Below are 25,480 nucleotides of genomic sequence, written 5' to 3'. Positions count from 1 at the left end.
GGCCAAGATGCCCGCGGCAGCCCCGCGCAGGCCGCCTCTGCCATCTCGGGCGGCCCCGGACGCCCTGCGCCGGGCCCGGGCGGCCGGGCGCGCGGGGTTAAGGTCAGGCGCTCAGGAGGCTGCTCGGGCTGCGGGGAGCGGCCGCCTCCCGCAGCCTCGGCGCGCCGCCGGCTCCTCCTTCCGCTCAGGCGAGGCCAAGTGAGGGCTGCTCTGGCCGCAGGTAGCGGAGGCGCGGGGAGCGGCGCGCGGGACCCGAGCGGAGCGCCCCGGGAGGGGCCGACGGACCAGCGGACAGACGGATCCTGCAACCCCCCGCCCCGTTCATTAGCGACGGTCCGCGCCGGCCATGTGGGGCCCCGGGGTCACGGCCGAGGGCCTGTCGGCGGCGCCGGCGCCGCCGCCGCTGCTGCCGCTGCTGCTGCTCCTGGCGCTGGCGCTGGTGGCGCCCTCGCGGGGCGGCGGGGACTGCGCGGAGCTGGCGTGCGGGGAGCGGGAGCGCTGCTGCGACGCGGCCAACGCCACGGCGGTGCGCTGCTGCAAGCTGCCGCTGCACGCCTTCCTGGACAACGTGGGCTGGTTCGTCCGCAAGCTCTCCGGGCTGCTCATCCTGCTGGTGCTCTTCGCCATCGGCTACTTCCTGCAGCGCATCATCTGCCCCAGCCCCCGCAGGTACCCGCGCGGACAGGCGAGGCCCGGGCAGGCGCGACCTGGGCCGCCTGGGGGCGCCGGGCTGCCAGGAGCCGCAGGGCCGGACGACGACGACGACGACGACGACTCGCCCGCGCTGCTGCGGGACGAGGCGGCCGCCGGCTCCCAGGACTCGCTGCTGGACAGTGGCAGCGGCGGTCGGGGCCGCGGCGGCGGCGGCGGGCTCTCCGCGCCCTCCTGCGCCTCCGAGCACGAGCTGCGGGTGGTCTCGCCGGTCTTCCTGCAGCTGCCCAGCTACGAGGAGGTCAAGTACCTGCCGACCTACGAGGAGTCCATGCGGCTGCAGCAGCTCAGCCCCGGGGAGGTCGTGCTACCCGTGTCGGTGCTCGGCCGCCCTCGAGGCGGCGGCGGCGGCGCCGGGGAGTCCGACGGCAGCGAAGGCCGCTTCCCGCTCATCTGAGCGCCCGGGGCCCCTCGAGGACCCCGCGGACAGAACCGGGCTGGGGGCTGCGGGTGGGATGCAACGGCCGGGGTGGCCGCGGCCGCCACCACCTGCCTCAGACCTCGCCTGCCACCCGGGCCAAATCGCCCATCACCCGGTGACTGGATTGGGGTCACCCCTAACCCCGCACTCCCCTGCCATCTTAAGTTTCCCTACGTTTCATGCGGTTCAAGGTTTGAAACGTTAGGCCCGCGCGTCAGGGGCGACAGGAGCGGACGAGCCCGGAGCGCAACGTCGAAAGGGACGGTCCCCGCCCCTTAGATTGTGTTCACTTGGGAGTGCCTGCTTCCCGAATCCGAGAGAACACGTGAGCCCTTTAGTGCGTCGGAAGGAGGACTGTATCCTTTAGGGATGCGGGGGAAGGGACGCAGTTCCACGCCTCCCTTTCTCCAGGACAGAGACGAGGCCGAGGAGTAGGGGAGAGCAGCGGCTGCAGACGGCTGCGCGCGTGTCTGGGAAAGCAGCACGTAGGTATGATGGAAATCCCCGCTTGAAGAGGACCCCAAAACCCCCTCCGTGTCTTCCTGGCCCAGCATAGTCACAGCTGATGGCTCACAATTTGGTGGGGGATACCCGCGATATCCAGTTAGTTGCTGTACCTATTCCAGATACAGGAATTACGTATATCCAAGACCATGTTCGTAATAAGGTACAGTTGGACTTTTGATTTTTCAATAACTGAGAAGATATTTATATTTGTCGTTTATTTTTATATGTTTACCATGTATCGAATGCATCAGGAGGGCATTTCTGCAATTGATGACAAGATAATTGTCTTATCACCCTTTTTAGGCCTTAATGGCCCGGAAATTGCCCACACTCTGTCATTCTTGTTTAATAAAATGGACATGATTTCATTTACAATGGGAAAAAAAGAGGCATGGTCAAACGAGAAAACGTGACATAAAAAACATGAAGGATATCTTATTTTCACTATTTGAGAAGAATATATTTTATTTTTAGTACTGTGGCATAATATATCTTTTTATAATAACTATGCATCATGTAGTCTAGGTCTTAATTGTATCATTTACCACATAGTTATATGTAAAAATGATTAATACATATATGCCATACCATGAAACATGATGTCATGCACTTTCCCCTCCATTTTTTATTTGGAATACATTCACAACACGCTACAAAACATAAATTGTTGTGACTCGTAACTTTGTTTAAACCCGTGATTGTGCAGTAATACACTACAGAAGGATTCGGTCAACCTATTTTAAGAAAAAAAGATAAGTGTCATTGTATCAGTTTACCATTCAATGAAATGTCCTTTAAGCAAATGGTAATATAAAATATTAAAACATTATGTATAATGTACATATGCATATTGTGTATGTACAATATACAAATTGTACACTATTTAATTATTACAGTTTATGATTATCATGAAAGGAAAAGAGAAAATGTTTCTTTGCTTAAGGAATGATGAGTATTACATTAAGAAAGATTACACACATGGACCTCACACGTGTATCTCTAAACATTCTTATACTTGAAAAAGTCTGGCAATCCTAAGAAATCTTAAAATACCTGAATTGTATTAGAAGAAAATGATTTGGTTACTTTAAACTTTTAAAAGCTGATCGAAAAAATCTGATGGTTCTAAGAAATCTTAAAATGTCTCAATTGTAATAGAAGAGAATGGTTTACTCTAAACTTTTAAAAAATAATGACCCTGTTATTAAAATCATTTGATGTGTATTAAAACAGAAAAACATAAAAATCTTTCTCTGTGCAAATTATATCAGATGTATGACATATGGTAGTATATTAAAATATGAAATGTGTATCTTTGTCATTTAAAAGCAATTTTTAGCTGTGAATTGGCAAAAGCACCAGGAGTTGAGACTATATCAATTGAGTATGGTACAAGATTTAATGAAATCACATTATATTGTATAATTGCATATATTAATGTTACTCAAACACTAAATTTTATTGACATGTGACTATCAATATCACCCACCATTTAAACAAACTAGAAAATTGCCATATTCTTTTAAATGATTTACCCATTGAGCATACACTGTTTTAGACACTTCTTAAAATTCACCCATATCTGAAACATCAATATAAATATCTAAATACTAGTATATAAAGTCTATCCTACATGTTGTTGCTTCTAACATCTTGAACTTTACAACAAAATCCTGTAAAAATACACTTATAATATGGACCAAGTATGTTTCCCTTGTATCAACTATGAAACATTTCTTTCTCTAAAATTCAGAATTTCTATAATGTGACACCAATCATGCAATGAGGTTCTCCTGAATTTTAAGATTACAACAAATTTTACATTTGTTTCTTTCCCTATATGTCACACAAGCTTTTATTCGCATCTCTCAGTTTAATAAAAATGAGTTTGACTCTACTTTGGTTTTTTTCTTGCAGTTCATTGATTTACCAGGCACAATTTGTTCAGGCATAATTTTGTGGGGGGAAAAAATCTTCAAGAGCTATTTTTATTAGTGATAAATGAACATGTCTCATGGTAATACACACACATACAGAACAAACCATGTTACTGCGCACACAACCTGTGTATTCACAATGCTAGACAGACTACCTGGATAGAAACATTTGTAAAACACTAAGGCCGGTATCTATCTGGGGGTTCAGTTTTACAGATTTCACCTGGAAGTTATTTATCACATAGAAGTAGTAGAAAACAGAACTATAGAAAATAGTTTTTAATGTAGAAAATAGTTATTCATATATATATATATATATATATATATATATATATATAGAGAGAGAGAGAGAGAGAGAGAGAGAGAGAGAGAGAGAGAGAGTCTGTGACTGATAGTTTTTGCAAGGCTGCTACATTTGTACCTATCTTAACCCAACCCACGAGAGTGCCAGGGTCTCCAGTACTAATTAAACCTTTGCTCCTGGTTTTCAGTAATCAATGTAATTCATATACTAACACATTTCAAGCGTATTTTATTTCCACTGACTGCTCACAAGTAGGGAAATAATGGTCCTGGATATAGTATGAATCCATCTGGAATGTGAGAAAACATGATTGATTTTCTAAATCATATTTACAGAGGGTGCCAAAAAATGTATACACATTTTAAGAAAGGAAAAAACTGTATTAACATTGTAATACTCAATATATACCGATAACAAAAGATAAATACAAGACATGTTTGACTTCTGCAATTACAAGAGATGCTCAGAGTGGTTACCATCAGTGTCCAGACACTTCTGATTACGGCAAACGACTGTTTGAGCAGCATTGACCAAAGTGTTCACTTGTAGACATTTTTTTGGCACCCCCAGTATATGTGATCACCAGTTGCTTAAAAGCAATTTGTTATTGGCATTCAATATCATAACCAAGGGGAAAATGTCTTCTAGACATTCTATCTTCTAGAGATAAATAGTTTTAAGTGGCCATTAATTGCTACATTGCAAATGCGAGTGTGATTCAACCGTAGAAAATGGCATTGGCAATTATGCCACAGGGCATGAGGTGTACTATATAAAGAAGACAAGATTCAATTGTAAAGGCCAAAGGGAATATTAAGGAAATGGCTTCAACAGTTTAAAAGGCAATGTGATAAGTACTTTAATGTTGTTCTTTATGTATACAGTTTCTCTCAAGTGGAATTAATAAAGGCATCAATTCAGAGCTGAAACGGGTATGTGATAAACATGAATATGGTATTCAGATTTATACAATATTCTGCATTGACTTTTGTAAAAATGTCATGACTCATAATTAATCAGGATTTCCAGACTGAGAGAAACAGCGATGAGCTGTTTTATTTTGAGCAACCCAACTCGAGCATGTCTCCAAAAGTGTAAGTTGCAGGCAGCCAGTCAGTAATAGAATATTTGGCAAGTTTATATCTGACCTTCACTCGTTTACAATTTACTTTTTCATTCTCGTTTCATCCATTGGTGCAAAAGCTAATAAGTGGTAGGCAGAGGTATTTTATCAACCAAATAATGAATCGGCAACCATTACTGCAGTCATATTCTATTTGTTGTACTAGATAAAGATCAGATGCCCTTTTACCTTTGTAGGCAAGACCTTATTTGAGCCTCTAGACCTCAAAGATAGCTTGATTTACCATTGACTGTTGTATTTTTTGCTTTCTTATGGATTTTCTGCATGGGCTGTCCTTCAACTTCCTCTGTACGTAGTATTCTCTGTTTTACCGAGTAGACTAGAAGATACCTCTAACATTACACTTCTTTTATTCCTGCTTCTAGATGATCTTGAAGAATCCCCACTGTGTTATTTAAGATTTTATCCAAGGAACTGTCAGTAGTTTTATCTTCTGCTTCTTTGTTAGCTATATTTGTTTCATCTGATGAAGAATTAGAATCTTCCGGATTTATTTTTGTTTTATCTAGGTTTTTGTGAATTTTCTCTTCGATATTGACCAAAGATTTTACCAAATCAAAATGGATTTTGATTATTTTTCCTGGCTCTTAAAAGTATCCTAGGGGCCGGCTGAGTGGCGTGTTGGTTAAGAGCTGGCTTGGGACGCCAGAGGCCCCCGGTTCAGATCCCACATATGAGGGCCAGTGACACTGTCCTCCACAGCTAAGATGCTGAACAACAGCTCATCCTGGAGCTGGGCTGCCGTGAGTCGCCGACGATGGCGTAGGCTGCAGCCCCTGCTGCAGTGGGTTGCTATGGGCTACCGTGTGTAGCCAGCAGCCAGCGTGAGCGGCCAGCAGTCACAGTGAGCGGCCGTCCAGAAGCCAGCAACTGATCTGCCTCGCCTGGGAAGAGCACAATGAGGGTGCCAACTTGGGCCAGTGAAGCAACGTCCTCCACAACTAGACTGAAGAACAAAAGGACAGCTACTTGTCTGTTCCCCTTCCCCCAATTCCCCAGCACTGTTCCCATCTCCCAATTCCACAATTAAAAATAATAATAATAATAATAAAGTATCCTAATTTGTCGATTTAATTTTTTTCTTGCAAACTCTTCATTAATTTGTGACCTTTCTCCATTAGCATAAACCCTGTTGAACCAGCCAAACTATCAAGATTCCTATAGATTTACACCAATTTTACTTCTCCCCCTGATGTGACAGCCTGTTTCACAGCTTCACCTTTCAATTTTTTCTCTTGGAAGCTCTTCACAGTATTCTTAGCATCTTTCTTTATTTAAATATTTTCTGTTTATGTAAGCAACTAAGACTCGAGTTCTATATCTGTGTCTGGGACATAGGGACATTCCCTTACTCACCTTTTCTTGAAACTTAAGCTGATTTCTTTACTTTCATCCCTACTTTCACGTTATCTGTTTGAGTAGGCAAATGTTTAGATTCTTGAAAATCTCTTTTGTTTCTTAGGACAGTCTTGTTCTTTGATTAACTCTATCATGCATGTTCTTTGGCCACCTGTCTTCAGTTTCAGAGATATTCGTTTTGGATTCATATTCAAAAGGATGACAAGAGGAATTTTCTTGACTGAGATCTCCTAGTTCATCTTTAATTTTTGCCAAATCAAACATTTCTTCAAATTCACTATAGCCACCTTCCAAACTTCATGTCTTTGTTTGGATTCTGCCATAAGTGTTGCATTTCAAGAAGTCTTCAATTGCATTTTTCTTTTTTCTTGATGGTTTCAATAAAGTACTAATAACTGTTGGCTTCAGGTTTTCTTCTGGTGTTTTAAAAAAATTGTTTGACATACATCTTTTTGATTGAAAAATGTTTACACTCTGTGTATGTTCTATTTTTCCTATTACTTGGTTTTCTTGAATAGTATTTTTCACATCTTTTATTACAGATAATTTAGGTGTTTCTTGTAATTTCTCTGATATAGCTGAATCCTTACTAAAGGTTTCCTGTGAGTGCATTTTTAGAATTCGGAGTTGCCATAAGTCTTATGATATGTGCCAGATCTTCTACTGGATGTACCTTAGAAATTTTCTTAGTTTCTTTATACCTGTAGGATTTTCTGTTGATTCACATCTCTGCTTTGGAGTTGTCATGAAGTGCTTCACACTTCAAGTCTTCTACTTAGTTTCCCTTTTCTGTAGGAGTTTCATTTGTGGGTGCCTGTCTGGTCTTCTATGGGTTCGGTCTCAGTCTTTTCCAAAGAAGTGCTTGATTGCTGTCAGTTGGACTTATTCACATTTCTCCGTGGGACCTGTCCCAAGTTTCTTGTTGATTGTTTTATCTTCTGGGTCCACAATATGCTGTTGGGCCTTAATACTGATTCTGCCTTTTTGTGTGTGTTCTAAACAATCTCTTGATAGCTGTGAGGTTTTCACCTTTTTCACATTTCCACTTGGGAACTATTGAGTTCTGACTGCTTTCTCTCTCTAGTTGCATTGCTTACTTTGGTGTTTTTAGAAGCTCTTTGATGCCCGTCAGATCTTCCACAGAGTCCGCATTTCTCCTCAGCTGTCTCCTGAATATTCTACTGGCTATGGTTTGTGCTTTGGAGCATTCCTAAGCTTCCTGTCGACATTACCGACATTACCACCATTTACTTATTCCTCTGGTTCTTTGGGTGTTTGCAGGAAGTTCTCTGATAGCTGCCAGGTCTTCCATGGGTTCTGGTTTTACTTTAGGTGTGTTCAGCATTCCTGTGAGCTTTTGCTGAGTCTGGTTTGCACTTTGGTGTACTTTTAAGCTTTCTGCAGAAATGATTACCATTTTATTTGTTCCTATGTCTTTTGGTGTTTGTGGAACAAGTCTTCCAAAAGTTCTGCCTTTTCTTTAGCTGTTTTCACCAGTCTCTTGAGGAGGGAGGGTTACAGTTTCTACAGGGTTCTGGATTCTGTTTCTACAGGGTTCTGTGTCCTTTTTTTGGACACCTAGTTTTAGTATAATAAACATCTGTAATCTGTTTATTATTAATAATGTCATAAGTTATTTCCTGAGATTTATAATACTGTATTTGAGTTCTGGCAATTCACTTTGGCACGTTAACGATCTTTATTTCTAACATGTTCTGACTTAAAATTTGGTAGCAATTTACATTTTAGCCTTTCTGCCAAAGAACAAAATATAAATATATGCACAACTTTAGATATAAGCTTGGCAGTTGCTGTGGAAGGTGACACTGTTCACTGGTTATGATGATTGTAACAATAATAACCATACTTCATTGAATGCTTACATATGCTAGGCACTGTGCTAGGCATTTTATATATATCATCTTATTTAAAATTCACAACAGGAGGAGCTAAGGACTATTAAATCCCTTTTACAGATGAGAAACGTGCGGCTTAGAGAGGCTGATAGTGTGCCCAAAGTTACGTGGCCAGTAACTAGAAGATCCAGGAGGCAGATCTAGCCTGTCTGACTCTGGAGCTGATACTTTTAACCACTAAACTGCTCAACATGTGGTTCAATCTCACAGAATATCTTATCATTAGGGCTGAGGCTGTAGCTACATAGCTTCACATTAGCATCAGTTTTAATTTTTTCACGTGTAAAACAAGATAGGTATTATTTGTTATTTGCTGTTTAAATGAAGTATTATTAAAAGTACTATAGAATCTGGGCCAGGAATCTTTAATAACTCAAAAAAGTATTTGTTGGAATGCAGAAATGTTTCATGGGTAAAAGGGACTTGAAATGGTCAACAAAACAACTCAGATATTGGATTTTTTCATTTCATTCAGCCAATGCTTTAAGTGCCAAGTGTGCTTCTTTCCTGGTCTGTCTTCATTAATCTGTACCAGTAAAATATCTGGTACATCTTGCCCAATATTTTAAAAAAGAAACAGTATGGGTTTTTTATGCTCAGCATAAAAATGAGAACCACAGAGTTACAACTAAATACCCAATGCCAGCCAATATTGAAGCTAGGATAAAAAAATAGCTTCCTAAGTTAAGGTTCTGTTTATATTCTTGTGGTAGAATATGATTATTTGTTAAGACTTTATATAGACTAACATACTGGTTTAGAGTTGGGCAGCCCAGGTGAATCTCTGGACTCTAGAGTTGACTAGTTATTTGACCATAAGCAAGCTGCTTAACTTCGCTAAGCTTATTTTCTCATTTATAAAGTGGGGAGAGTACCTACCTTAGATGGTTGTAATGAATGTTAAGGTAATGTATAAAAATCACTTGACAATGTTCCTGGGACATAAAAATGTATTTCAAGTGCCAGTGTACACATATTGGTTGACACTGGGTTCTTGGTGTGAAATTCAGATAAATGTGTGGAAATTCAAAAACTTTTCCAGTTAATCATGGCATTAATGATTTGAATTAAGCATAGAAACACTTTTAGGAAAAGCAAACATTTACTTAAAAAAAACTGTCAGCTAGTCTTAATGACTGGTTTTACTTGAGGTGATACACTGTGGAGGAAAGCCTGGGTAGAAAAAGAGAAATTGGGTTTGGGCAGGTAAGGAAGGACTAGGAGTGGAAGACTGAATAGAACGGAAAGAGCTGAGTGTGTGGATTTCTTAATGTTGGGGAGTAAGTGTAGTGGGAGAGCGGTAAGAAGAGCTAGAAAGACAGGCCATTGGAGTAGGACACTGGGATACTGGATCGTGAGATTCCATAGACAGAGAAGCTGTGGCAGAGGACAAGGGTGACGCAGTGGCCTTAGGAGTGGGTCCTGGAGAACAGACATCAGGGCTGTAGGAATACAGGAGGGTACAGGCTGCTGAAGGAATAATAGTTAAGGTGGTAGAGGAGGGCTAGTCAAGCATTGAGGACAAATGCATCAGCCCAATGGACATTGAAACCCACCTCAGGTATGGTGGAACTGACTCTGATATAAAGACTTTTATATAAACATTTCTGATTTTTAACCTGAAGAAGAGACAATGAAGAGAAAATCACTGTCATTAAATATTTAAAAGGCAAACTTGTAGAATTGGAATTAATCTTACTTTATAGGATTCCAGAAGATAAAACTTAAAGGTAAAACAAACGCCCCACAAATACATCAATTAATTATCCCATCCATCCATCCATCCACTCATCCATCCATCCACTCATCCATGCACTTATTCACCCAGCTACTCAGCCATTCTTTTAATTTACATCGAAACAGATTTGAGGTCGTTTACAAACAGGACATTCAAAACAAGACCCTCAGGAAGTAAATGAAGAAACCAAGGCAAAGGGGAAAAGCAAAGTTGGAAAAAGAAGGCCATACCTTAGTTCTTAGCTTCAGAGTAAGAAATACAAAGAAAGAAGCAGATCAGTTAAAAGCTTCAGTGTTTGTAAATAAAAACCAGACCAGCTGCTTGAGAGAAGCACAAATCTTCCTGATACTGAGATCTGGGAGAAGCATCTCCTGTGAGTTCTCATAAAGAAGACACTATCATGTCAAGAATAACATATTTGACCATCTTTACACTAAATATATTCCACAGGGCTTCTAAAGATGAGATCCTCAGTATAGACAAATGGCATAACTTTGTAGATCACTACAGTTTTTCAAGGGGTCGAAATAGTACAGGAATCCTTAACTCCTGATTCTTTGGTCCAATCCCAAAACAGGTTATATTCTAGAGGAATGGATGACTATATAACTTTCAAGTTATTCTCCTAAAATTTCATTTCTCTCAAGCCTTTTAAAAACGATTTTGTTGCTTTTAAATTACAGAAGTGATATTTAAACACGCACACTTACCCTAAAGATTCCTACAAAAAACTTAGAATAAACAAATTCTCTCAAGTCACAGGACATAAAATCAATATACAAAAGTCAGCTGTGCATGTATATATTAATAAACTATCAGAAAGAGAAATTTAGAAAACAATCGCATTTACAATTGCATCAAAAATAATAAAATATGTAGGAATAAGTTTAGCCAAAGAAGTGGAAGACCTGTACATTTGAAGATTACTGAGTAATTAAAAGTTCTCATCACAAGAAAAATAAAATTTTGTAAGTATGTGTAGTGACAAATGTTAACAAGACTTATTGTAATGATCATCCACAATATCAAATCATTATGTTGTACACCTAAAACTAATACAATGTTATGTATCAACTATATCTGAAAAAAAACAACCAAACAAACCCACTTCCCAAGAAGCAGTGGGCAGTACAGATTCTGGGACCACGTTGCCGAGGCTCCTGATCCCAGATCCACAGTTTATTAGGGTGGTGATTCCAGTTGAATTGCCTAAACTCCCTGTGCCTTAATTTCTTCTTCTGAAAAGGAAGCCAAGAATAGTACATCAGAAGGTAAAACTTGTAGAGCCTGGCACCCAGTAAAGACTACATATAAGGCGGCTTGCATTGCCACTGAAAATGGATCTGAGTGAGAGGAAAGGTCAAAGCTGACTTTGACCCTTAAATTTTCAGAATGTGTCAGAAGCAGACCTTTGGTAGTTATCAAAGCCTTAAAAGGTAAATAGCCTTGATTTGGCAGTTAGATCCTCACTGAGAATCTATCCCATGGGAATACTCAAGGTCCAATGCAAAGATCTGATTACAGAAAACCTGTTGAAGCACGGCTATAATGGTGTGGTATTGAAAACTAAATTATCCAATAGGAGGATGCTGATTATATAAATTCTCCATCCATACAAAGAGACATCTTACAGCCTCTAAAATCGAAAACATCTATTAATATGGAAATATGTTTATGATATAATGTCATTAAATGAAAACAGCCAGTAATAAAACCACATTACAATATAAACACACACACACACACACACACACACACACATACACACGAAAATTAAGTTTTAAAATCCATCTTTTATGCCCTACACTGAGACACTTCAACACATTGAGGTACTCCAACAAATGTATAGAACCTTCCAGTCTTTTCTTGCTTAAATTTTAATTACTCAGGTAATAAATACATCTTCTTTTTAAAAAAGAAAACATGACAACCAAGGTCCCCTCTAACAACTGACCCTCAATCCCTGCCCACTCCTCCAACTTGAGAGTTAACCACTGTGTGGCATCCTTCTAGAATATTCTCTGTATATTTTTACTGCATATAGATGTATTCACAGTAAATATATGGAGTACAGTTTTGTACCTAAGGCTTTTGTTTGCATGTAATTTTATCACATGTGTGGCTTCATGTAACCACCACCACATTTAAGACACAGAACTGTCCCACCACCACAGAGCTTCCTGGTGCCACTTGATGTAGCCTTAGAACCATGTTGACCCTCTTCCTCTCACTAGTCCTCAATCCTTGGCAACCATTAATCTGTTCTCCATCTCTAGATTTTGTTGCTCGAAGAATTTAATCCTCTTGCCTATTATAAATATTAATCTGTACGAGATTATATTCTAGCACTTAATGCTAGACAAGTGGAGTGTCTTGGCTTTCAAACTCTAGTTTATTATTTTCTTGTACAGGTAAACATTATTTGTCACTAGCTAAACAAATGAGCTCTCTGGTACAGTCCTAGTTGACTTGAGAACAAGAACATATACTTTAGGTAGATGTTTTATTGCTTCTGGGGTGAGTCACTTTAAACTCTCTGTTTTGGTGATAATACTCCCAAAATGGAGCTAAAGCTTACAACCACTTTATACTTGCCTTTGTTGACTGGCCAAATAATTCTCCAGGTAGTCCACCAAAAGAGCGGTTTATTCAGGTAAAGAAAGAAAAAAACAAAGCCACCAAGGAGTATGTGAATACACACTTGCCAACCGGTGCTCCAACCAGCCACCCACGTGCAAAAAAGCCCCGATTCCAAGATGGCTTCTCTGTTTATTAGCATCCCTCCTGCAGAAGTTACCACAAAGTTTAACAAGAAGTCAGAACTAGAGAGTTAACAAGGGCCCAGCTCTGTGGTTAATCATCTTAAGATGCCAGTTCACTTTTATCACTTTACGGCCATAGAATTATAAAGTGTCTTTCCAATTAAAAATTTTAATATGAATGTTGCTTTATAGTAGAAGAGTATTAGAATAGAAGATAGTTTTCAATAATCTAGAACATCTGGAAATATTTGAAAAGATGAATTACTCTAAATTGTTTTGGAATGATTGTATTGAAATAATCTATTTTAGAAATCACTACATTTAAAAAAGTATGCACAGTGCATGGTGAGCAGGTGACCCATTGGGTTGCAAATGGCCATGCAGTGATGTCCAGCAGCTCAAGTCAAGTTTTAGGGACAGAGTAGCTTTAGAGTAAAACTGGAAGAATGAAGAATGACCTTGTGAGAGGTTATATAATGCGAAAATCTCATATTTTCTGGCCCAAAGGTCATTTACCACTAAGCAGAAAATACAAAAGATACGTGGGTTGTGGACAAGGAGAAGATAAGAATGGGTCTTTCCAAAAGAGTTACTTCATCATCTTCATTTGGTCTCTGCAGATGTGTTTAAAGAAATTCTGACAGGTGATTTTGCCGCAGTCCTACCTGAAGGTCTGCACATAAAATCTACAGAACAAATAAAAATTCATATATTTTTATTACTGCATATTACCTTTTTATGTTGTGTGCATTGTAAATCCTGATTTTTTTTCAGTATAAGAATTTACAAGGAAAATGTGTTTGAGATATTTATCTAAACAGGATTTATGTAGCATACTTCATTTGCAAACAGGTATATATTTCCTATATGTACAGAATGACAGATATTTGAAGACATTCTTCAGTTGATACTCATGGTAATTGTTTACTAAAGCATTTTCTAAAATATGTTTGCTTTAAAACTTATTTCTTATCATAACTTATGTTCTATCTTACATACCAATACCTCTGTGATGCAGTGTTTTTTGGGGATATCATGCCCTAAAAATATTAATCTGTAACAGGGCTAGGTCCCAGGCATTCTGTATAAACAATCTTCTCTATATGGTATGCTTATGAAATAATACAAAAGATGTATACATACATACAAAAGTACTAAATTATGTTAAATACTCCCCAAATGTATAAAATTATCAATGATAAACCAACTGAGAAGCTTCTATGATAGATATTTTTTAAAGTATAAGACAAGGGGATAAAAGCATATAAATACACATTCAGTATGACTGGGAAAGTGATATTGTGATATAACAAAGAATATGCCTGGTCTTTGTCCCTGGTTCATGGCACAGAGCTTCCAAAAACCTTGGTATTTCCTGAGTGACTTTGTTGTACTAATGAAGTGACTCAAGGAGCTTCTAGATCATTTCAGGGTGGGGGCTAATCAGAAAAACCTACTATGTGATTAGAGAACTAGAACTTTTAGCCACTTAGACTCCAGAGAGAGGACCAGGGGCTGAAGACTGAGTTTAATCACATGGCCAATGATTTCATCAAGCATGCCTATGTAATGAAACCCTGATTTAAAAAAACACTTGGGACACTGAGGCTGGGAAGGTGACGTACCCAGCTTCCACAAGGAGAGAGCACAGCAGCTTTGTAGTCCCTCCTGCCTCCAGACATTGCCCTATTGATCTTTTTTCATTTGACTCACCTTGAGTTGTTATCCTTTATAATAAAATCGCAATTGTAAGTATAGCATTTCAGTGAGTTCTATGAGTTGTTCCATCAAAACTGAAAGGGTGTCATGGGAATTCCCCAATTTGTATCCAGCCTGGACAAAAGTGTGGATAGTCTGGGGACCCTTATTGCGGCTGGCATCTAAAGTGAGGGCAATCTTGTTGGGAACCTTGCCCTTTAACTTAAGGGATCTAATGCTAACTCTGGTAGCTAGTGTCATAATTGAATTGAATTGAATTGTAGGACACCCAGTTGGTACCAGAGAATTGTTGTATTTGGTGTCAAGAAATGTGGGATTCACTAGAATGGCCGACTCATTGAAACATGGTTTGGAAAGAGAAAGGATGAAAGGGCGGGGATGAGAAACCTTTGGTTTCTAAATAGCTACCTAGTCACTCAAGGTATAAAACTGCAACTAGACTCAGTTACTAAAGGTAAAAGTTATCAATGAAATTTAGAAAAGGTAGTAGACTCAATCCCTAAGGAGTTGGTTCATTGGCTACATAAGGAAATTCAAAATAAGAAATACTCTAAACATACAATCCCTTGGCTATTGTTATCTGTAATTGCTAAAATGAGAGTTAAAGAGAATGCTAGGGTGGATCTGGACCCTTAGCCAAGCTCGGGACTATGACCACTAGCCTGAGCTGTTCCCAAAGGGAAACCTTATGCTGGGGCAATAGAAAGCACGTCTGAAGACCTCTGGTCACGGTAAATGTAGGTTATGTGTCGGGAGGGCAAAACCAAGAAACTACTGAAATCAGAAATAGAGGGTGAAGGAGTTGTCTCATTTTGTGGACAGTTATCATTGGCTCCCTGATGAATTGTTGCTAAAACGGATTGTAAGAGTGACTAATTTAGGGGCAGTATTTTTTGTTTTGAATGTTGCAGAGTGAAAGAGCATATTTGGGTTGACTGATACAGGACCCACAGCACAGAATGGAACAATTCTGGATGGCTATACATGATCCAGACACACAACAGGTTATTCCCAAGGGAACAGCCAGCCTGGTGGACTGACTAAATAAAAGCCACTGTAAAGTGAGATTACCCCGACAAGGTGGGCTTTCCAACGCCCCTTATAAATGCCCAATGGAACACACCAGATAAAGCAGCTGATATGCTTTATATACAAATCATGTTGGACTGGCTTTGTGATGACTGGGATATTCATTCACTGAATATGCCAGTTACCCAGGTCCTGTAGAGTTCTGTGATTAAGGGGACCCCTTTTCCTTGGCACCCCATGCAATCTGACTGCTGCAAAATGGAGCAGTCTGAGAAGCCTGATCAGATCTGCTCTCTCCGCTTCCTCATGTGGGTCTTACAAATACCAAGAACATTCAAGTTACAAGAAAATGAAGAGAGACAGATGGGATAATCGAGGGACTCATCTAAGTGTGGTGAAAATCTTTAGATGGTTATTAAGAAATGAGGTGGATAAAATGGACATCGGTGGGACAAAGAAAAATACAGTGCTACGGAAATTTGGGAGCCCCCCTACTGGATCGCTAACATCAAAGTTTCCCCGCAAAAGTGTGCTTTATTTCTCCCAATTTGGAGAATTTTTAAAACTGGAAGGCAAATATTACAATGAGAAACTCATCCAGAAAGTGCCTGAAGCAAGAGTCAGGAAGGTTAGTCAAGATAAGGATTGATAAAAGGACCAGGGTCCTTCGGCTCAACCCATCACTGGGGACCAAAAGCCTTGTGCACAAGAGAGAGAAAAATGGCTAGAAGATGGAGGAGTCTCTGGGACACTGTGACCTGGAAGCCCTATGCACTGAAGTATTAAAATCTGTTGGTAAACTTCTATCGGGAGCCACAACTATATTGGGAAGATGCAGAAATGCAAGAGTTGATGGGATTAAGGTGACCGTCTGGACAAACACTGGTATGTTTGAGCAAGGTTTACGTGAAGTGGTTATGACTCTTACCTGAATGTATTACAGGGATGGATACTATGTCTGACTGGGGAACATTTCGCCTACCTAGTATTAGAAAGCAGAAGGCATGTAAATCCTTCAAGCCATTTTCCTCAGACATGCTCAATGGAATAAATGATTGCCCCAGCACACACACTGTAGAACACAGGCTGCTGTGCAGCATGGACAAATCCTAGGAACAACAGCCGCATGTGGAGTATAAACTGCGGCTATGGCAAAACTTGGGAGTGGCTCCCAGCAATGACCTCCAGGACTTTGGGCAAGAGAATTTCCATGTGGAGGGCAATCACTAGCTTGCTACTGGTCATTAACTGAAACTGCCTCCTATGACTGAAGTAATCCTGAAACCTGAAATACCCATGATGTCTAAAAAATGCTCTCACATGAGGGTAGTGCCTACAAGAGCTCCCCTAATACAATAGAAATGGTTTGTCCAGGAATACGCTATGGGGGAAATGAGGCAAATTCACAAACTGGCAGACTTTTTCCCTGAGGACTGACTTTGAAACCACAGGAGGAACCACCAGATTCTATTGCCACTTGGATGGTGCCCTATAAACAGCTATTGACTGACCAACACATAGCTGCTTGGCTTATGGATGGCAGTTCCAACGTGAACAGACACATTGTTTGGAAGGCCCCACTTTGATGAAAAAAAGTAAAAACAAAACAGCTCAGTGAGCTCCATTGCATGCTGTTTGCCCGTGCTTGGGGTTTCACCTACTCACAGGCAGTGGCCAATGGCCTGCCCATATGGTCAGGCAGGAGGGCAATGGAAAACTCCATTAAAGGGATGCCCTTATAAGGCATGGCCCTGTGGAAGTCACTATGGGAATTTGAGGGGTGCATTAAAGTAGGTCATGTCAATGGCCATCAGAACCCGCTTCCAGCCCCAGACACTTATGAGAATTGACAAGCAGCTACCTTAGCATGCTCAACTCAAGTAGCCACGTGGGCCCATGAAGCAAGTGGACACTGGGGGGCTGCAGCAATGCAGAGATGGGTTGAATCTAGGCATGTTCTTTTTGCATCCTCTGAGGCACAAAATGTCAACGAGAGCTGTTCTGTCTGCCAACAAGAGAGACAGAAACTGCAGATGGCTATGGGGAAGGCCCCACACACAGCTGGCAAGTCAGACTGATGTCTTGTGTCCTGGGAGTCTAGACCCAGCTTTGCTTACACCGTGACAGATGCAAATACTCAGATAACTATAAAAGACTGGAACCAAAGATAGTGCACCGATTTGGATGGCTGATACCAGCAATCTGGACCAGCACAGTGGCCAAACCTAAAGTCCCTTCCAAAGGTGAAAAGGATTGGGTATAAATGGAGAGAAAGAATACTTAAGGATAAAGGAACAAATAAACAGGTTATGCCATGAGAGAAGTCCAGTATTAATGCTCACAGCAAGAAATAATAGTCTTCCTTTGAGCTCTGAGCAACAGCGGTTCAAGTCCAGCCCGAGCTGAGCAGCCACTGAGCTGCCAACAGGTAGCAGGATGGCTCAGCTAAAAAAAAAAAAAAAGAAAGAAAAGAAATAATAGTCTCTTAATTCAATTACACCAGATGCCTGGAAGTGTAAAGCCCTATGTTGCTGAGATCGCTTCTGCTTTTAGAACCTGACAAGATCAAATGGAAGCCTGCAAACCTAAGTACCCTCACTCCGAGGGACATTCTAGTCATACAACATGATAATGGACTGGACTAGCTATTAGGGATGCATGGGACTCTAGTAATGTGCCAATATCTTTGGATGCTTACTATTCAGGTTGCATCTACCATAATGTGATGTGTGATAACACTGGCATTGTTGTAAAGATTATACTACTGATACTGATAGTCAAATGTATTGGGAAATTGAGTTTAATAGCTATCTACCCTTACCCCCCTACTGACTACTCCAAATGTTGCTATATCTGTTATACTCAGCCAGGGATGTTCCTTTTGCTATCAAAGATCCTGTGGTCACAGCCCAGGGAATAGCCTGTGGTATAATAAAGAACATATGATCTACGGGCCTGCCGAGCGGCTCAGTTGGTTAAGAACATGAGCTCTGAACAACAGGGTCACTGGTTCGATTCCCACATGGGCCAGTGAGTTGCGCCCGAGCTGAGCTGCTGCTGAGCTGCCAACAGGTGGCAGGATGGCTCAGCTGGTGAGAGCAGTGCTCCTAACAACAAGGTTTCCGGTTCAACTCCCACATGGGATGGTGGGCTACACCCACCCGCAACTAAGACTGAACTCAGCACCGTGAGCTGAGCTGTTGCCCAGAAGGCTCAGTGAATAGAGCGAGCGCTCTTAACAATGAGGTTTCTGGTTCGACTCCTGCATGGGATGGTGGCTACGCCCACCCGCAACTAATTGAACACAGCACCTTGAGCTGAGCGGCACTACTGGACTTGGAGCTGGGCTAGCTGCGCCCTCCACAACTAAGATTGAAAGACAGGAACTTGGTTGTTCCCCTTCCCCAATTCCCCAATAAAAGAAATCTAAAACATATATATATAATCTGTTTGGGGGGAAGGCAGGGCTGCTACAGAGCTTTCCAAACCCTTGGAATTTCCTGAGTGTTTGAGTATCTTTGTTATGCCAATAAGTGACTCTGTGTGTGTGTGTGTGTGTGTGTGTGTGTGTGTGTTGGTGGGGGGGCTAGATAGCTTCAGGGTGAGAGCTAGTCACCAGAAAAACCACCTGGTTAAAAGACTCAAGTTTTCAGCTGTCAGACCTCAGGGTGGGGGGAGGAGAGTCTGGAAATGGAGTTATCACATGGCCAATGATTTAATCAGTTGTGCCTACATGATGAAACCCTGATAAAAACAAGGACGGCAAGGCCTGGGGAGCTTCCTGCTGGTGAACACATTGCTGTGCTGGGATGGGGTGGGAATCCTCAAATTTGCAACCACGTTACACAGACACACACGTGTGGTTATCCTGGGGTCTCTACTTGTGAGTGGGAACCGAAATAAGGGCAGTCTAGATGGGGATCTCGTCCTTTACCTTGTGGGACCTGACACTGACTCCACATAGTTAGTGTCGGAATTGAATTGAATTGCAGGACACCTAGTTGGTATCAGAGAACTGGTGTTAGAATACACACGTATTTCATTATATTATTTCAACTCTTAAAATTGTAATAAAATTAACATAATATAAAATTTACTCTTTTAAGGTGTAATGTATAGTATAGAGAAGAGAGTCAACATCGTAATAACTATGTACGGTGACAGATGTTTACTAGACTTACATGATGATCACTTTGTAAGGTATATAAATGTTGAATCACTATGTTGTACACCTGGCACTAATATAATATTGTATATGTTGACTATAAATAAAAATAAATTTTAAAAACTTACCCTTTTAACCATTTTTCTTTTAAAACTTTTTATTGAAATATAACATAATGTAGGAAACATGTAAACTTACAAGCACAACTTATAAGTAAACTGCTCAATCATACTTCATAAATTGAATACACCCTTCTAGCTAGCATCTGGATGAAGAACAAAATATTCCAACATTCCAGAAAAGGAGTATGTTGAAAAGACATGAACATTTTCATAAAAAAAACCTAGATATATTAATTAAAATGGGGGCGAGAGAGGTAATCACTTTCCCATGCAGTAGCATATTCCCACTCCATAATATACTGTTTCTAAAAATGGGTTCATGGAAGACTTTCTAAGAAGTACTTGTATTAATGTTAAAAAGCTTTTGTGGTAATAACAATTTGGGGACATACTGAATTAAGGCTAGTCAAAGAGCTTTATCACGTAAGGAGATTTTTCACAAATTCAGACCCTAGGGCCTAGTGCCTGAACATTCTCAAGTCAGGAGAGGAACAGCAAAAATATTTCTTACTCATTCTAGATATATTTCTAAAATTATGGTAAAATATAACAAAATTTACAATTTTAGCGATTTTTTGGTGTACAATTCAGTGGCATTAATACCTTCAAAATGTTGTACAATTATCACCACTATCCATTTCCAGAACTTGTTCACCCCAAACAGGAATTGTGTACTCATTAAATAATAACTTCCCCATTTTCCCCTCCCTGATCCCTGGCCACCACTATTTTCATTTCTGTCTCAATAAACTTGCCTATTATACCATGTTTCCCTGAAAATAAGACCTAGCTGGAGAAGAAGCCCTAGCATGATTCCTTCAAGATATGGAGGGCACGCACCCCTCACATGAGAGGTTTTTTTTTTACCTATTTCAGGGAGAAGGGTGCCTTTTCCACAAACTCCTTCAGCTTAAAATATTCAGTATGCCAAGGTGCCATATTTTGGCACCTAAAATCACGCGAGGGCTTATTTTTCAGCTAGGTCTTATTTTTGGGAAACAGGGTAGGTACCTCATGTAAGTGGGATCATACAATACTCGAGCTTTTGTGTCTGGCTTATTTGACTTAGCATAATATTTTCAAGGTTCAACCATGTTTTAGCATGTATCTGAATTTCATTCCTTTTTTAAGGCTGAATAATATTCCACTGTATGTATATATATCACATCTTGTTCATCCATTCATCTGTTACCCATTCATCTCTTTTTATCCATCTTTTTGCTATTGTGAATAATGCTGCTATGAACATTGGTATATATGTATTGTACATTTTCATAAATCCATTCTCATTGTACTTTTGACATATAAACTTTGAGAGTACTTTACGGTTTAGAGGTCAAATAGAAATGAATGATAACACACATTTTAAAGAGTCCAATGTTTTATTATCAGCATTAATATTTGCTCATGCTGAAGATTCAGGGATAAAATAATAGACAAAACCTGGAATGTAAGCAACACTACATTGACGTATCATAAATATATAGGAATGTTTTATGAGTTATAGGGCTAAAAATATAAAAGATGAAATTACATCAATTATTTTGTGCGTAGTCTTTCTGAGTATATTTTTATATTGAATACACACTAAGTGCTTATACTTAAAGATTCTGCCTTTTTCTATAGTAAGGAACACATGCTCCCCCTTGGTTAATCAGAATTAGTTTCAAAAGGCAAAACTCCTTAAAGGTGAGCATGGCATTTAGTGCTTTAGATCTATATTCTTGCTGGACTGGCTGCTTGATCGCTCTCGTTCTTTAGTAATTTCCATCTCAATTTTGGCTTTGATTTTCTCCCAATCTATTTGGAGCTGCAGTAGGAGAAAAGAAGAAATATGCTTATGAAGTAAAGACATTTTTGTTTAATCCAAAGAAACCAAGAGTAAACAAAAAGAAAATGTATAACTTCCAAAACATTAGAGAAAAGGCGGGCATAAAGGAAAAGTTAAGAAAAAATAATGCTTAAAACACAAAATAAAATAGCTTTAGAAATAAGACCAAACAGAACAATTACCACAATTAAAAGCAAAGACTCTCACTGTGATTCAAAAGACCAAAATCTCATCATAGCTATTTATAAAAGGTACATCTAAACAGGGCCCCGGAACCTGAGGTGCCCCAGGGACACAGGCGAAGGTGGGCTGCCCTCCTCCAAACAAGGAGAAAAACGGACAGGACTCTGGATGCCATGCCATGTTGCAAATGGGTCAGCTCTTCGCTGCTTGTATGCTGAGGTTTCCATGAGAAGCCTCACTGTGAGTTAAGATTCCACAGCATTTGCCTCCTCTGAGAATACTCTGCAAAAATGTCTCCTTTGCAACAACTCTTATATTAATATAAGGACATGGTGGTGGTGAAGACAATGATGAAAACATTAGAGGAAGTAGTGGGAAAGCAAGGCTGGGACACACATAAAAAGAATCACTGAAAAGTGATAACATTTTTATCTGTTTCCGTCCCTTTGATCCTGCTCCTCCTCTGAGCTCTTGACACTTGGTGTCTGGAATGGATGCTGTCTGCCCTGAGTTCTATGAACAATTTCTTTAGGAGAAAGCATTCTCTGTTTTAAAAAGTTTGGAGATCATTAATGTTCTCTTTCAGGCAAAACATGGGAAAAACTGGGTCCTAGGTTAAACTAACTCTGATTTACTATGAAATAAACCCAAACTCCTCAGACTGAGCCAAAAGTGAATAGGTTTTCACCTCCATGTAGGGGAGCTGAGTAGAATACATAGTATTAAAACAGACTGAAGTATTACTTGCTGCTTGAACAGATTTATCTTAAGTAACCGGGAGATTAATTTAACCTTAACAGGAATTTATGCCCTTTTTGTTTTGTGCCAGAAGTTGATGGAATTAATTGTTTGGTTCTTTTTTCATTCCAATATCCTTTATTCAAATCTGTGAATTAATTTGTGGATACTTTTGGTCACTTTTTTAGAAAGATAATAATTCCATATACTTTTTCTGTAATATATCAAATAGATGAATTAAAGGAATCTTTCTTACTAATAGAAGATGAATGTCTGTGCTGAGATGCAAGTGACAGCTCATTGAAAGACAGAGCAAACATCACATTACCTAAAAGCCTCATTTTTTTCAATCAGGCCAGAACTTGATATTTTTTAAATGGCCAAACACTTGTTTTTATGTCTAACAAACATTTGCAAAGAGAAAGACAAAACATGATGAATACTTTGGCCTTCTTCTAGCCTTAAATTGACATACATATGATTCTCAAATCAATCACAATAAAACAATATATTGATGGTACACTGAACATTTGTTGCCCCATTGCACTGGAAGTCCATCAAGTAAATTGATGACATCTATATTAGCTATTTGTAATAGTACAAATGATAGCTATCCTACTGAAAATGAATGTTTCACTTTCACTTTGGCATTTATCCAGTTTTAGAACAGTGTTCCGATAATTTAGTCCTTAAAATAGGATATTTTTAATAGTGAGTTTTATGTAAGGATGTACTCACAACAGCTGTCAAGTGACTTCTATACTAAAACACATCCTTTTCTGTTATAGGGAGTGCCAATATTATTTGGTGCTTCCTATTCTAGTTACTAGTCAATTCTTCTTATTCACACAGAAGTATAATAATTTCAAAATCATACAGAATGGTTCCCCATCCTCTACCACATCTCTCCTTCTCAGCTGGAAATCAGCTTCCTACTTTATGGATAATACAGTGGCCGTTAGGCACGAATTCACTTAATTTCCTTACTTGCGCTCACAAACTTACCTGTACCTGTATCCATCCTTATCTCTTTCCCTTCTGTCTCAGGCCAACCTCTGCACATACGTCCCTGATTCCATCTTCTTTGATTCCTCTAGGACATCTGCCTTCAGTCATTACTTAGACGTTCAATTTCCTTCTCTTCACTGGCCGCTCCTCACCCTCCCTCTCTCTTCTGTCTCCCTGCCCTGCTGCTTCTCACTGACTCATTCTTTCTCCAGGCCACCGGAACACGACTGTGCTCTCATTGCACTTCAGAGTGTAGCGCTACCATCGAGTGTTCTCATTCCTCATCCGACATACCTTCTCTGCGTGACTCAATTACTCCCTCAACAAATATTTAGTGCTGACTGTATGCCAAGGGTTGTTCTAGGTGCAAGGACTCAGCAGTGAACAAAAAGATAAAAATCACTGTCTTCATAGAGAGATAAACAAAGAAAGACCAACAATAGTCGAAAAGGCACACATACACATACTCATATAGTATGTCAGAAAATGGTAAGAGTTTTGGAAATGGGGAAGGGAGATCATGAGTGCCACGGGTAGAGTTGGGGGGGGGTGTATTTCAAACAGAGTGATCAGAGAAGGCCTCCCCAAGAAGCTGGCATGAAGACCTGAAGGAGACGAGTGAGTTCCTGTGCACGTTTGGGAAGGAGCATGCTGACAGAGGGAAGAACAGGCCCGAATGTAGGAGCATTCCCTCAACACTGCTGACCACTGCTCTTTGAAAAATCTCTCATTTTAGATAGAATACCCCGCCTTCTGGTTTCTGCTCTCCTTTCTAATGCCCTTAGTCTTTTTTTTTTTTCTCCTATATCCTTACCCTAGACAACCTCTTCCTATTAGTATTCACCAGGGTTCCAACCACAGCTTTTCATACTTTCCCTAGGAGATCTCATCAACTCACATAGCTTCAACTATGCCTAGATGGCCATCACCCTAAATTTATCTAGCCCTGATTCCTCTGTTGTCAATATCCTTCAATGTTCACATTTATATTTCCAGTTGCCCACTGGATATCTCCACCTGAATATCCCAAGTACTAAAAAAAGAAAAAAAAAAAGAAAAAGAGCATATTTTCATGTATTTAAATTCAAAAGGTCCAGAACTTGCGTATCCTCATGTTCCTTGTCTAGGTTAATGACATCCCCATCTACCAGTCACCCACACTAAAAACGCCAAAGTCACTCTCAAATGCCTTGTCTTACCTCACCTCCTCTCCTCCCACCCCCAACCACGTGCTGTCTTGATTTTACTGCTGAATTTTTTGTTTCACTAATCTTACCCTTTTCATCTCCTAGTGGGATTATAGTAACCTCCCATCTGGTCTCCGGTCACCACCCTTACCTCCAATCCTTGCACATCAGAAGCTATCTTTCAGTTCTCCTGGTTACAGACCTCCAAGTCTTCTCACTGCCTTCACTAGTAAGTCTATTAGAACAGTATTAAGACCCTTCCATGTCTGATCCCAACCAGTATTCCAACCACCCAGAACCCAGGATCCAGAGCAGTTACACTGTACTCCTTTCCGATTCTTTCAAGACCCCGGGTATTTGTTCTTATTATCATAACCTTTAACTGACGGCCCAAATCCTCCTCAAGATAATTTTGCAGAAAACTCTAATTTTCCATTTATATTTAGGAATTGGGATTTTAAAAGGGAAACGTGATCATGGTACTTCCTTTCAATAGCTTCACATTAATCTTAGGAAAAAGTCCAATATATCCTTAATTTGCCCTATGAAACCCTCAAGTCAATCTCCCCTTTGCTCTTTACTCTTTGCCACTTCAAAGCCTTCTCTCTGCCTGGAACATGTTAATCCCCACGCACCACCCTTGCCCCTACTCAGCTTTTACTATTCATCCTTTAGAGCTCAGTTCAAATATCATTTACT

General features: G+C 40.4%; 2 protein-coding genes across 5 annotated transcripts in view; one reads left to right on the top strand and one right to left on the bottom strand.

Moving 5' to 3' along the window:
• The first annotated feature begins 245 nt into the window (after positions 1-245).
• Positions 246-1,199, top strand: CUNH3orf80 (chromosome unknown C3orf80 homolog). Its single transcript, XM_019627017.1, has one exon. It carries the CDS (start codon positions 347-349, stop codon positions 1,106-1,108), a length of 762 nt encoding a protein of 253 aa, XP_019482562.1. The 5' UTR covers positions 246-346; the 3' UTR covers positions 1,109-1,199.
• Positions 1,200-20,948: 19,749 nt separating this feature from the next.
• Positions 20,949-25,480, bottom strand: part of IFT80 (intraflagellar transport 80) — an 86,327-nt gene continuing 81,795 nt past the window's right edge. For all 4 annotated transcript variants that reach the window (XM_019626985.1, XM_019627002.1, XM_019627007.1 and 1 more), the window contains one exon: positions 20,949-21,644. In XM_019626985.1, coding sequence (XP_019482530.1) covers positions 21,537-21,644 — 108 coding nt within the window. In that variant the 3' untranslated portion in view covers positions 20,949-21,536. The remainder of the gene's footprint in view (positions 21,645-25,480) is intronic.

Source organism: Hipposideros armiger, unplaced genomic scaffold (assembly GCF_001890085.2).
Source record: "Hipposideros armiger isolate ML-2016 unplaced genomic scaffold, ASM189008v1 scaffold_16, whole genome shotgun sequence".
Lineage (NCBI taxonomy): Eukaryota > Metazoa > Chordata > Mammalia > Chiroptera > Hipposideridae > Hipposideros > Hipposideros armiger.
The sequence above is the reverse complement of the archived record's forward strand: the minus strand, read 5'-3'. Positions and strand labels throughout refer to the sequence as shown.

Coding starts and splice junctions, on each gene's coding strand:
- CUNH3orf80 (XM_019627017.1), top strand. CDS start 347: ATGTGGGGCCCCGGGGTCACGGCCGAGGGCCTGTCGGCGGCGCCGGCG.